This window comes from Lepidochelys olivacea (assembly GCF_965140295.1).
Source record: "Lepidochelys olivacea isolate rLepOli2 genome assembly, chromosome: 4".
Lineage (NCBI taxonomy): Eukaryota > Metazoa > Chordata > Testudines > Cheloniidae > Lepidochelys > Lepidochelys olivacea.
Window position 1 is genome coordinate 57448336 of NC_140414.1, and position 14139 is coordinate 57462474.

Sequence of the window (14139 nt, forward strand, 5' to 3'; positions counted from 1 at the left end):
TTTGGAATGGCTTTCTTGTATCCATTTAAATTCTCAGTTGAAAACAGCTTTTTCTCTTTGCCTATATATCTTAATAATCTCTCCCTCTATGCCTCAATTCTTGGCTGCACTGTGTAAAAAATCTTTGCATCATCTCTGGCCCATAGACATTTCTAGTGTAAGTGAAGTGTCATGAAAGATCTTTTAACGCTAACTGTTGTTTAACTCTGTAAAATGTTTTGGGATACGGTTTATCAGAATGACACTTGACAAAATAATTGTATTTTACTGATTCATTAATTTTAAAATAGCCTGGTGATGGGAAGTTTCCATAAAATGGAAAAACTTAATATTGTGAAACATTTTTCCAGCAAGCTTTCTTTCTAATTCTAGCAATAATTAATTGATTTTAAAATCAAAGTGATCCTTCAATGCTGGTTTTATGTTTCTGAAATTGTTGGATTAAATTTTGGTGCAAATCCGAGATTATAACTGCAAATGGTATTGGCAACAAGTGGTATTTGATCAAAATAGATAATAAATAGTGGGTCCAGTAGTCTAGATATGCTGCACTTAAACATTCAGGCAACTGCCGTCTCTACTGGCTCAACATAAGTGCTGTTGTGTCATGGAAAAACTTCTGCTTCAGTTTGTACTCAATCATTGTCTGAACTGGTTGGTTCCAATAGGGCAGAAACCTGTAGAATGGTTTGTAGCCACTAGAGAATACTCTCTTCCTTTATCTGGAGTTGCAGCCAGGTGTCCTGAGTCTGTATATTCTTCTGCTGTCAGCAAATAGCTGTGAAACTCACTGGCAAAGTGTCTCATCCTCTTTAGTGGCTGTTTCATGTAGACAATAACAGTCTACTATCCTGCTACCAGTTACACCATTAGCTGAAGAGGTTGATGTCTATGCTGTGTGTCTAAAGTTGGGTCATCTTTCTGATGACCCAAGTTGAGGATCAGTGTGATTCCAAGTGATAGATTTTCTGTCTTTAAGAGGTGTTTTGTTTTTGTTTTTAATTACAACAGTTTTGCCCTTTATCTCTTTGTGTCTCAGTTCCCCAGTTGCATGAATGCCACCTAATCTCACTGGGGTGCTGGAAAGATAAATTAATTGTTCGTAAAGTACTCAGATAGTATGGTGAACTCAGGATCAATGTTCCCTCTAATTTTTGACAGGGTGTTTGCGCAAAAAATTTCTTCTGTGCAAATTGTGCTTCTGTGCAAATTTTTGTGCGCGTGGTGTTTCGCCATGTGTGTGGGGTTTAGGATCTGTGTGTGTGCGCACACACGCACAGCTTAGAGGGAACAGTGCTCAGGATACACACTCACCAGGAAATTAATAATAATTGTTTTTATTCAGTGCAGGATTTAGATGGTTTACAGTCAGTGTGTGACCGATCCCTTGTTTAATGAGGAGGATAAATTAAAATACACTATAACTACTCATTTACTGTATGAAGCCAGAGTCCTGAGGAAAATGTAACATAATCATGATAAAAGGCTATCCTGTATATGCACAAGAGGCCAAACTAAGGTTGCATGGGTAGCGTGGATTCTGTCAGTTTGGAACTTCTGAGTGCTTGACTTCTGAACTGAAACATTCTTTTAATGTAGTTTTTAAATATTATATTAAAGCATTAAAATTAACATTATACATGACGATAGAAATGCTACATATAGACAAGTGGCTGATTTGTAATAGCTGTGGGAAGCCAAATTTGAGTTTCTTCATGTATGTCTGAAATGTCAACTATAGTATTATATTAATGCAGGTTTCCTAAAATGTGTTAAAATGTTCAGTGCTGGTGAAACATCTCCAAGGTGCAGACAGTAATTTGAAGCATACAAACCTCCACTTTTCCTGCAGAGTTGCATAAAGGATTGGCCTTCTCATCAGGGCATTGTTCCCTTGACCTCACAGAACCCAGTGTTGCTGGAACAATTTTTATAGTGGGGGTACTGAAGGCGGAAACCATGTATTTGGGTTGTTATTACTACTTGAAGCCAGATGGTGGGGCAGCACCCTCACCAACCCTAGTTGCAGCACCGATGGTAGAACCTTCCCTCTTAATCTCCCATGTTTACTTCAGCCTAATAGTTTGTCATCCAGTTATTAGGTGTCCTCATTTTTCAAGTCATGGTTTACCATAGCACCCTTTCCCAATGGTGATTACGTATTATAGTGACTACTGCATTACAGCCTGGGCAGTGGTGACGCAAGGTTCCCAACACAGCCCTGACATTGTGCCTCAGCTTTGATCTAGAGGGGCCACCACTAGCATTTAGAGGTTAGTACATTCTCCATGCCTATTCTGTATTTTGAAACCACCACCAAGTGTGCCAATCTTAATTTGTTTTATGTAGACTTTTATGCATTAAAAAGTAGACAGAGAGCACCATCTATTTACTCTAATCTGGAGAACATGGAACATAAGACTCCCAAAGGTAATCCCTTTGGGCCAGTTTTGAATTTTGATCTAGAACTCAGTATCCTATTTTTTTCAGAGCTGTGCAGTCTTTATATTGTGTAATACAGATTCGTTTGACTTGATATTATGCTGGAGAAAATTATTTTTCTCTTGCAGCTGCCAAAATGGTGTACTATTTGGATCCTTCCAGTCAGAAAAGAGCAGTAGAGATGGCAACATCCCTCGATGAATCCCTTACCAACAGGAATCTTCAGGTAAAGAGGGTAGATTTTTTTTTTTATTTTTTTGGACCTTGCGATTTGCCTCTTCTAGATAATTGGAACCAGGAGTGTTGTTCCTATGTTTTGTCTCCCTGCTGTATTAGCCCCCTTCAACTTTTTGGTTCTGTAAGCAATATCATTTTGGTTGTTTGGGAAGTTTTGGATTGTATTAGACAGTTGGTACATCCATAATCTGTACATTTAATGGTATTCTGCAGATGGGCAGAAATCCTAGTTTTAGGATGTTTTTGTCAGTCATAAAAACTGTTAAAATAGCTTTTTTCCCATCTTACCTGCTTTTGCCACAGACTTAGGAATCTTTTTATCCTGCCCTTTCGGGGGGCGTATGGACTTCAAATCTGTGAAATACTCTCTCTCTCTTTCAGGAAGAAATAATATAGGAAAGAATTAGGACAACGTGTATCTGATGAGTGAAAATCTAGTATTGAGACCTCAAATAAAGGTCATTATAGTTGCAGCTATTTTGAACAAATCAGAGTGGACAGATCAAAACTGTCTGGATTAATGTACAAAACTCCTCTGAATTTCCTCTTTCTCCTCCCTCCTTCAATGCCAATGACACTTACTAGACACTTGACACTTACACATAGGTGTTGGAACTAGAGATGCGGGGGGTGCTGGAGCACCCCCTGGCTTGAAGTGGTTTCCATTATATGCAGGGCTTACAGTTTGGTTCAATGGCTCTGAGCACTCCCACTATAAAAATTTTTCCAGCACCCCGAACTTACTAGAAAATGTGGTTCTTCAAAGGCTGTTCCTTTTCAGTATGCTCCTTGGCTCTTGCTCCTAGTGCTTGACTGGAATGCCCATAGCTCAAAAAGTTGAGCCATTAGGCTCTAGCGTTGTATATAACCCCAACTGCAGAACCCAGGTGTCTCTTGTGCTGCCAGCTGTCCAGTTCCTTTCTTACTACTGAGATCACTGTCCATCAGTTGTTGTAGCAGACCTGTTTCCTCTTCACATTCTTGGAAGAAAAAACTCAGGTTTTCTTCAGCAGAATTCATATACTTACTATATAACTTAGTGCTGTTTCATGTTAAACTAAAAATAAACCATTTATCAGCATCACATGTTACCAGTTTCTTCTTCCCAGTATAGTAGACTAGCTGTGGAGTTGGATTTTTTCAGTATAATAGACCTAAAATAGAAAATGTTTTTCAGTGATACTTTGAGAACACACTTTACAGGGCTGCTAGCTGATGGAGCTGTTGATGCTTTCCAGCATTGTGGTACTATTTTCTTAACCAGTGAAAGGAAGTCTGATTCTGAATTTTAGTGACTTAATGATTGCTTGCATTAAAAACAGACTAGGAAAACATTGAATAGCCACTCGAAGGGTGGGATTAATTATAGCATTCTCATCATCCAAGAACCACTAATTATCAGGCAGTCACACATCTTAAATACCCTTAGCCTGACAGTTCCAACAATTAGCAGTAAATAGAAATTAGATTTTGAGCTACTTTGTGTAATCTTGGACTCACATGAAGATCTTTATTCTTTGCAGTGACTGCAGCCTGCAGAGAATGTGGATCAGTTCAAGAACTGTTGAATTGCTTTGTAGACCACTGAGCTGGAGCCCGGGCTCTGGGACCTTCCCCCCATGTGGGGTCCCAGAGCCCAGGCTCCAGCCCAAGCCCAAAGGTCTCGACCACAGTTAAACAGCTCCATAGCCTAAGTCTCTCAAGCCTGAGTCAGCTGACATGGGCCAGCCGTGGGTGTTTAATGGCAGTGTAGACATACCGTTTGAATCTATCACTATAAAGCAGGTTTTCTAATCCTTTAATCATTGTCGTGACTCCTCTCTGAACCCTCTCTAATGTATCAACATCTTTGAACTGTGGGCACCAGAACTGGACACAGTATTCCAGCTGCAGTCACACCAATATCAAGTACAGAGGTGAAATAACCTCTCTACTCCTACTTAAGAATTCCCTGTTCATGCAAACCAGGATTGCGTGAGCTCTTTTGGCCACAGCATCACAGTGAGAGCTCATGTTCAGCTGATTATCCACCACAACCCCCAAATTTACTTGTCACTGCTTCCCAGGATAGAGTCCCCCATCCTGTATGTATGGCCTACATTCTTTGTTCATAGATGTATACATTTACATTTAGCCATCGTCAAATGCATATTGTTTGTTTGCGTCCAGTATATCAAGAGATCAAGACCACAATGAATCAGTGACCCATCGTTTTAATATTTTATCACTCCCTCAATTTTTGTCATCTGTGAACGTTATCGGTGATTGATTTTGATTTTCTTCCGGGTCATTGATAAAAATGTTAAGTAGCATAGGGCTAAGAACCAGTCTCTGTGTGATCCCACTGGAGAAACACCAACTTGATGACGACTCCCCATTTGTAGTTACGTTTCGAAACTTCTCAATGAGCCGGTTTTTAATCCGTTCAATGTGTCATGTTCATTTTATATTATTCTAGATTTTTTAATCACAGTATTGTGTGATACTAAGTCAAATGCCTTACAGAAGTCTGAATATATTGTGTAAACACTATTATCTTTATCAACCAAACTTGTAATCTCATCAATAAAGATACCATATTAGTTTGACAGGATGTATTTTCTGTAAACCCCTGGTGATTGACATTAATTACATTACCCTTTAACTCCTTATTAATTGAGTATCAGCTGCTTAATTATCTTGCCCAGGATCAATGTCAGGCTGACAAGCCTATAATTATCCAAGTTGTCTCATTTACCCTTTTTAATAAATGTAGGGAAACTACATGGAGTTTTCAGATGCTCAAAGTATTATTGCTTGGATTCAGCCGCATAGTAAAAATCTAGATTTTTGCCACCAATGTTGTAAGTCTTTGGGTTATGGATGCTCCACCTGTTATACCTCCCAGATGTTTTATTTATTTAGTAGATGTCTTTATAATTTGTAGATGGTTCTCCACAGTTTTCTCTAAACTATGTCATTCTTCTGGTCGAGTATCTTTTCCCTGTGTGGTTATCAAGGTGCCTTCAAGTATTCTTTCCAAACTCTTCTACTTGCAGGCCCAATTTAATGCAGAGTTCTATACCTTTTTTTAACAAAAGGCACACGATTCTTGTAACTCTTTGAGTCTCCAGGGACTTGGATCTATTGCAAGGCATCTACATTTGATAAAAAGAAAATATACTTCCCTGTAATTTTTGAATAGTATTTTTCTGCCTGTAACTTGACCTCTTTTTGCCTTAGAGTTGGGGATTCTGTAACAGTTTAAGAATCACACCTTTTACGTAGGAGCTAATACTTGGAAGCACTGTGGCTTATGTAGAGCTCCACTGCACTGGTTCCTTCTGGAACCCATTGGCTGAGGATTTTGAGCAATGAGGTCCCACTAGTTATGTGTGAGGAGTGTTATTGCAGGAATATGGATCTCTTGCAATGCAAAACACCTATACATGGAAAAATAACGACTGATAAGTATTTTCTCCTTGTTTTTATAAACCCTAGTGAGTCCTAGACACAATCACATAATGGTACGGTCCAAATATTTAGGAAAAAATACTTCCGATTTCATCTAGAATCATTGTGTAGGTAAAGCTAGAAACAAAATTTAAATCAAATGCTTTATCACTGGAATTGCTGACCTCTGGAACTGTGTGGTATTGACCCTTTGATACTCTTCCAGTTTTTTCTCTCAGCAAAGTCAACAAAGTGAAGTGATAATTATTTGTGTTAAAAGACTCTGCAACTACTTGATGCTTTCACTCTAGAGAGTAAATTTAGTATTTTTACAATATGCTATCAGAAGGCTTTTGCAGTAATGCCCTTAAACTAAGTCTATAAATGTTCATACAACTTTCTCAAATATGCATAATGTTCTGTATATGTATTTATTTAGAAAAATACACATTTGAGAGTAGGGCAGAAGCTAGAAAATAACTATATATTCAGAAGTATTAAATCTTTTAATGAAAAAAGAAAAGGAGTACTTGTGGCACCTTAGAGACTAACCAATTTATTTGAGCGTAAGCGTTCGTGAGCTACAGCTCACTTCATCGGATGCATCGGATGCAAGTACTCCTTTTCTTTTTTGCGAATACAGACTAAGACGGCTGCTACTCTGAAACCTATCTTTTAATGAGTGTCACAGATGAATATAAGAAGATTTAACACTTTGTTCTTTTGTTTTAATTAGACTTGTATGGAGGTATTAGAAGCTTTGAGTGATGGTAGCCTGGGAGACTGTAAAGAAGCAGCTGAAACTTACAGAGCGAATTGTCATAAGCTTTTCCCTTATGCTTTGGCTTTCATGCCCCCTGGATATGAAGAGGATATGAAGATCACGGTTAATGGAGATAGTTCTGCAGAAACTGAAGAACTGGCCAATGAAATATGAACAACTTTGTTTAAAAAAAAAAAGAAAGAAAGAAAGAAAAGAGAGAGTGGAATAACATTGGTCCATATCTGGTGTATAATATTTTTGTCACGCACCTGCTGAATTGTTCTAACTTACACAGAGAAAGGAAGGAGTAAAAATGTTGCCTTCAAATAGTTTTACTTTTTTTATCCTGCTGACAAAGTATATATATAAAATATCTAACATATTACTGGATATAGGTTGTTCAGTTTCTTAAGAAAAATTAAAAGCTGCTAAAATTGAAGAAAAAAAAACCCTTATCCTTACCTACCTACCCCATGTTTTTAAACTAATTTATATGAAATCTGGAGGCTCATAACCCTCAGAGCAGGTGTGTGGCAGAAATATTACTTTAAATTTGTCTTGTGAGATTACTATTATCTCAGACAGCAAAAACGCTGTTTTAGCACTGGATTCTTTCACTGAGCACAAAGAGTTGTTGGGGCTTTAGCATCTGACTGATTTTGATACGGAGATGATTCTATTCATAGGAAGTATTCATTGTGAATCACTATTTACAGAGAAACCTACAACATACATGTGATGTTGTAGAGGCTGGGACATATAGATACCAGCCAGAATTAAGAAACATAGGGTGTTCAGTAAGCTTGTTGTGTCTCCGAAGTTCACTGTGCATGATTAGTTTGGTGTTCTTGCACCACAGGTTTTAACTGAAGGAAACCAGTTAGAACAATCTCTTCATTTTAATTAAACTTGAAAAGAAAAAACACTGCTGGTTTTTGAGATGAACCTCACAGCATAGTTTGGCCAAACTTGTTAAAACTGTAATGCAAGAACCAAATGAAATCATGCACTGTGATGTGGCACCAACTAATTAGAAAGATAGTGTGCATTTTTCACAGAGAGTGAAAACAAAATGAGAACATACTATGGCTTGAAGTTACAAAGAGCGGAACTCCTGACTACCATTTTATGACTGATCAAGAGACTAATAGTTTAAAACCTCAGCAGGCCTTGTTCACGTTATGCAGAGAATAACAAGTGCTGCAGTTTAGATACCTCTGGAACTTTTCCACAGTGTCACAGGTTTGTAATACTTGAAGCCCTACATTTCTAAGAATATATTTCTTGCTCAGTTGTTTCAGGCAAACACAAGACTTTGTAACTTTTAAGGGGCCCAAGATTTTTTTTTCAAATAACAGACCAGATTCTTATTCCTGCAGTTACAGATGTAATTTCCTTTGTCAAACATAAGGTACCAAATATAATGCAATAAAATGTTTTGAAAAACAGTTGTGTGAATATTTTAACCAGTCTGTGTTGGACTTTGTAAATTACTGGCTGAAGAGAGAGGTGCAGTTCAGAGTTGATTTAATATGCTGTTCAGTTCCACTGTTAATGTGTCACTGCTGATGGGTGGACTTTGATTGTATATTAAGTGCTAATGCATTATATTATTAGTGCTTCATATCAGGGAAATCCAATAATACAAAATGCATTACTACTTGGCTTCAGAATCCCAACAACAAAGATTATGCTGACAGCTATTGTGGACTGCAATTCGTCACTTGCAAAATAAAGTTCAAGCAACCTGCATTAATGGTATAGATGAGAGAAGTGCCCAATGCTTTTATGGACCATAAAGCAATGAAAAAATTGACCACAGGCTAAAAAGTCAGTGCCTTCTTTGCAATATTTCAATTATAGAATATCATAATGAAGTGAAAGTATAAATTGTATCTTTTTTCATATTGTGGAATTTAATGATTGACACTTTTTATAATTGTGGCCTTTAGGGGGGCTACTTGTTTCTCTAACCCTCCTCTTAAAATAGGAAGGGCAATTTTTACTATTGATTTTTTCCATGTAATGCATTCAGCATCACTTATAAGCATGGTTTTCATGGATACAGACTTATTCTTGTGTATGCAAATGGTCTAGTTCATATTGTAAATGTAGTGAAATGTAAGTTGCATTGCCATATATGTGTTTTAATTTGCCAGGCTTTCAGGAACTCAAATACCTTGGAAACTTTTTAACTGACTCTGCGACTGGTGCTGATGTATAGAGCCTGACCCGTCCTTCAGTCCCAAGACATTTGGACTACACCTCTTCTGCAACTACTGAAGGCAATTCAGCCTTGTCCATAAGGGTCTGAGTTTTGGCCATGCTGCTTCAACCATCATGCCACTTTCTCTGCCTCTGGTACTGTAGGCAGGCAGTTCTGTGCTCCTGCCTTTTTGTAGTTAATTGTGAGTCAGCAGAGAGCAAAATCTTTCCCCCCCTCATTCTCTCCGTTCTGGGGCTCTGCTGTATGAATGGGACCACCCTCTAAACTCATTCTCTGTATTTGTTCTCTCTTCATCATGATGGATCAGGCAAAACAGGGAATGCCAAGAGGCACTCCATCACCTTCACTCTGCCAAGTGACTCAATCAATAAGGCTTGTTTGGGCCTCTGTCTCACCCCCCTCCTGTCCCCCGTCCCCCCCCCCCACAAGCTGTGGTTACTAGAGCCACCGCCACACCATCTCTGTTCAAAGCTTCACCCCGATCAATCCTTCAGGCACAGTGGTTCATGATAAAGAGTTCTTTGATCTGCTCTGGGAGGACTGTGCACTTACAAGGCTAGATAAGCTAAAGTAATTTTCCCTATGTGAAGAAGGCTTTTAAGATCCCAGCACTGATCTTTGAAGTATCACATGGAACAAGTGTGTCATCCATCCATCTTTACCTTAGCTTCTGTATGTTCTTGTTTCATGCATAGAGCATACTTCGTGGGTAGGAATGTATTGAGAACTGCTGGGATTCAAGTTTTGGAACCATTTCCAGCAAGAAATGCAGAGGAATGTGAAACTATCATCCAGAATAATTCATTCCTTCAGCTGGTGGCAACAAAGCCCCCACTGATGGTAGGAGCCTGCCTTCCTATTCTGAACCCCAAAATACTCGTCATTGACACCAGTCTTTGAAGGTGAGGAGCACACTAGGGGCATCACAATACACAGAACATGGTCAAGATCAGGAGGACTTCAGAGCCTCAGCTTCCTAGAGATGGTAGCAGTTGAGTTGGCTCTTTGAGATGTCCGATATCACCTGAGGAAGGAGCACTTCCTCGTTCAATCAGACAATATTACAATCACAGCATACATGATATAAGAAGCTGAAGTCTAAATGTCAAAGCCAGTCAGGCTCTGTCCCTGACAGAAGATCACCTAGTGTGCCTCAGGGTAATCCACATAAAGAGGAGACTTGCTACAAAAGGTAACAAAGTTGTCAGCAGATAAATAAAGTGGTCCCTGAACCAAGATGGTATTTAGGGAACTAGCCCAAGATGCAAAGGGTGAGACTTTCCATAGGAGATGCAGACCAAATTTCATTGGGAACACAAATGGCAGAATGGGTTCTCTGTGCTTTCCCCTCCTCATTTTGCCTGAAGTTCCAATACCCAAAAAGAAAGCACAAGAGAAGAGCAGGAAAATATCTTAGTAGAACCAATCAATTCAGGAGTCCATCTTTGTTTCTTTGGCCTTAAATGCCTGCCTTTGAAAGCATCAAAGTAATGCATAGGTAGGTGCATCAAGCTCTGCAATATTGAGTTCTATTACACCACTGATAAATCAATTTGAGAGAAAATCAGAGCCCATGCAACACATTCTGTGGTGGCATCCTGAATAAAAATGGTATTTTCCACCACAGAGGAAATACATAAAGTTTCATCTTCCATCAATTCTTGCAGTACTACATTCTTCAGCAGGGAGCTGCTCCAAGCAGTGATCCCAAAATAGACTAATACTACCAATTGTAAGGAAACATAGAACATTTTCCCCTGTTGATCTCTTTCTCTCCCCCCCTTCATTTTTTTTTTCTGCTTGCTACATAAATGTATATGACTAGGGCAGATAGAGTGGAAAAACTGTCACTTGATTATCCTTTCTGGAATTTACCCTCTCCTGTCGGTCCTATCCACGTTCTTGAGATATCTGTACCATGCCTTCTTTGCGTCTTGTACATATAATTAACAGCGCTATTTAAAGTTTAATAAGTAAAAGGTTCAAACATAAAGCTAAGACCTTTGATAAGATGTTTTCTTATAAGGCCACTATAACCAGTGCCAACTTCACTGCAAAATTCCAATAAGGATGGTTCAGCTGGGGTTGCATGCCACCAGCCACACAAATCGAAAACAGTTTGGTACAATATTGTGATCTAAATGTACTGAATTAAAATTAAACACTGAATTGAAACTCGCCCTTGCATGACTGGTTTAAAAATGGCTTCAGTTTGAAGTAGTTTAGAAAGGTCTCTCTTTCTGTTCCGTGGGAGTAGGAAAAAAAAAGACTCATTACTTGTTTTCATAACTCATTTTGAACTGGGATCTAGTCTGCACTGGCAACATTGAGTAACTCTACAATTGACTTGTTGAGTACTCTAGAACAGTCCCAAACTACCTGTTTATAAAGTTTTTGGTGAGGGTGTATTGCTCTAATACAGCTTTAAGAGGAGATGCCAAGGTCATTCTTCCAAGGACAGTGATCATCTTGAGTACTGGGCATGAATAAAACCTACTTACTTTAGCAAGCTCAACAAATATGGGGTAAAAGTAACGTACATATACTGCTGCAGGCATTTAAATGTCTGTTCACTTAAACCCTCTGAAAATTAGGTTGATATAAGCATTAGTGAGAAGTAGTTTGACCTGCCTTGCTATAAAGAGATTAGAAGGAACATGGAAATTGCCATAGTAGATCAGACCCAAAGTCCATCTAGTCCACTATCCTGTTTCTGACAATGGCCAGCCCCAGATGCTTCAGAAGAAGGTGCAAGAACCTTGCAGTAGATGGATGTGGGATAATCTGCCCTGTTCCCACATACACACACATTATATCTCATTTTAATCTCTAACAGAGATTGGCTTAAACCCTGAAATAGAAGGTTTAATATCCCTTCCACAAAACCACACAATTTTTGTGAGAATTAGGATAATTTTGGATATTCTTAAGATTCAAAAAGGGATTTTTATAAGGATCTCAAATTCTTGGCTTCAATGACTAGTAGCTGATTTCCTTTAAATTAAACTTCAGTACTATGAATGAACACCAAACCTGTGTAGGGTGTTGAAATTTAAGGACTAACCTCAGTTCCTTTCTCCAAACACTCAAATCAGTATTACAAGTATAGCCTATACCTGACACTGACAAGGCAGGTCCGTTTTGAAGTGAAATAGTTTAGTTGTACATGATGTTAGTAAACATTTTTTTTCAAATATCAATGGCCAAGTGCTGTGGGATCCTCTGAGGAGAGGTGCTGTAAATGTAGACAAATGGTAATAGCAATAAGGTGCAATTGTTAGGAGGCTTATTCCTTCACCTACTTACTTCCCTGGTCCTTCTCGCATGAACAGAGCACAACAATACCCAAAGGTGCAAACAATTTGCTGTTTATTGGGATGAACTTCCAGCAAGCATGATTCCAGTTTCCTTCCTTAGTGTCCCCCTTCCCAGCTCTGACACCACAGAGCCTTACCTGTGTCCCTGTTCCCATTCTTCACCACTTAGCAAAACATGATTCCAATTCCCCTACCCCTGTTCCCGTTCCCCCACTTATTTCCTGATTGACTACAGACTATATAGTAAAACTTGAGTTCTGCTTAGCTATACCTTAACCAATCATTTTACTGAAATTTAACTAACCAATCCTAACATATTGTAGCATGATTAGCTAACCAATTATATCCCCACCACCTTAATTAGTGTACACCCAGCAAAATTATGCATACCCAGTTTCCAGGGCATGCATCCAATGAAGTGAGCTGTAGCTCACGAAAGCTTATGCTCAAATAAATTGGTTAGTCTCTAAGGTGCCACAAGTACTCCTTTCTGGAGGTGATAGGCATTATCTGGACAGGATTGTATTCCTAACAGCCCAATAGCACCTTATTTCAGTGTGATTAGTTTGGAATGTGAGGATGTGACCGGTCGCTTCCCAGCTTACGGATGCCTCTGCTGCTTAGCCAAAGGCCTTAGCCTAAGAACAGGGCCCCAGACTGTCACAGTAAGGGAAGGCCCTTACACCAGCAGACAGTGATTTTGTTTCTTTCTTTTATCCTTCTATAACTAGCTAAGTGAGAAGAATACACCTTTACAGCTTTCCACACAAAGATGGACTACAAGCCGTCAGGAACAGTATCCCCGATTAATGTCACGGCAAACCTGGTGGCTGAACTTTGTGACTTTGTCCTCACCCATAACTATTTCACATTTGGGGACAGTGTATAACTTCAAATCAGGAGCACTGCCATGGGTACCCGCATGACCCCACAGTATGCCAACATTTTTATGGCTGACTTAGAACAATGCTTCCTCAGCTCTTGTCCCCTAATGCCCCTACTCTACTTGCGCTACACTGATGACATCTTCATCATCTGGATCCATGGAAAAGAAGCCTTTGAGGAATTCCACCATGATTTCAACAATTTCCATCCCACCATCAACCTCACCCTGGACCAGTCCACACAAGAGATCCACTTCCTGGACACTACGGTGCTAATAAGCGATGGTCACATAAACACCACTCTATATTGGAAACCTACTGACCGCTATACTTACCTACATGCCTCCAGCTTTCATCCAGACCACATCACGTGATCCATTGTCTACAGCCAAGCTCTACAAAACAACTGCATTTGCTCCAACCCCTCAGACAGAGACTAACACCTACAAGATCTCTATCAAGCATTCTTACAACTACAATACCCACTTGCTGAAGGGAAGAAACAGATTGACATAGCCAGACGAGTACTCAGAAGTTACCTACTACAGGACAGGCCCAACAAAGAAAATAACAGAACGCCAGTAGCTGTCACCTTCAGTCCCCGACTAAAACCTGTTCAACGCATCATCAAGGATCTACCACCTGTCCTGAAGGACGACCCATCACTCTCAGAGATCATGAGAGACAGGCCAGTCCTTGCTTATAGACAGCCCCCAACCTGAAGCAAATACCAGCAACCACACAACAAAAACATTAACCCAGGAACCTATCCTTGCAACAAAGCCCGTTGCCAACTGTGCCCACATATCTATTCAGGGGACACCATCACAGGGCCTA

The 14139-nt window shown here is 39.4% G+C and overlaps 1 protein-coding gene across 1 annotated transcript in view; it reads left to right on the forward strand.

Annotated features, from left to right (window-relative positions):
• NAA15 (N-alpha-acetyltransferase 15, NatA auxiliary subunit) overlaps positions 1 to 11276 on the forward strand; it is a 66139-nt gene extending 54863 nt beyond the window's left edge. The window contains exons 19-20 of the mRNA XM_084625818.1: positions 2571 to 2668; positions 6848 to 11276. Of these exons, the coding sequence (XP_084481944.1) occupies positions 2571 to 2668; positions 6848 to 7048 (299 nt within the window). The 3' untranslated portion in view covers positions 7049 to 11276. The remainder of the gene's footprint in view (positions 1 to 2570; positions 2669 to 6847) is intronic.
• The last annotated feature ends 2863 nt before the right edge of the window (positions 11277 to 14139 follow it).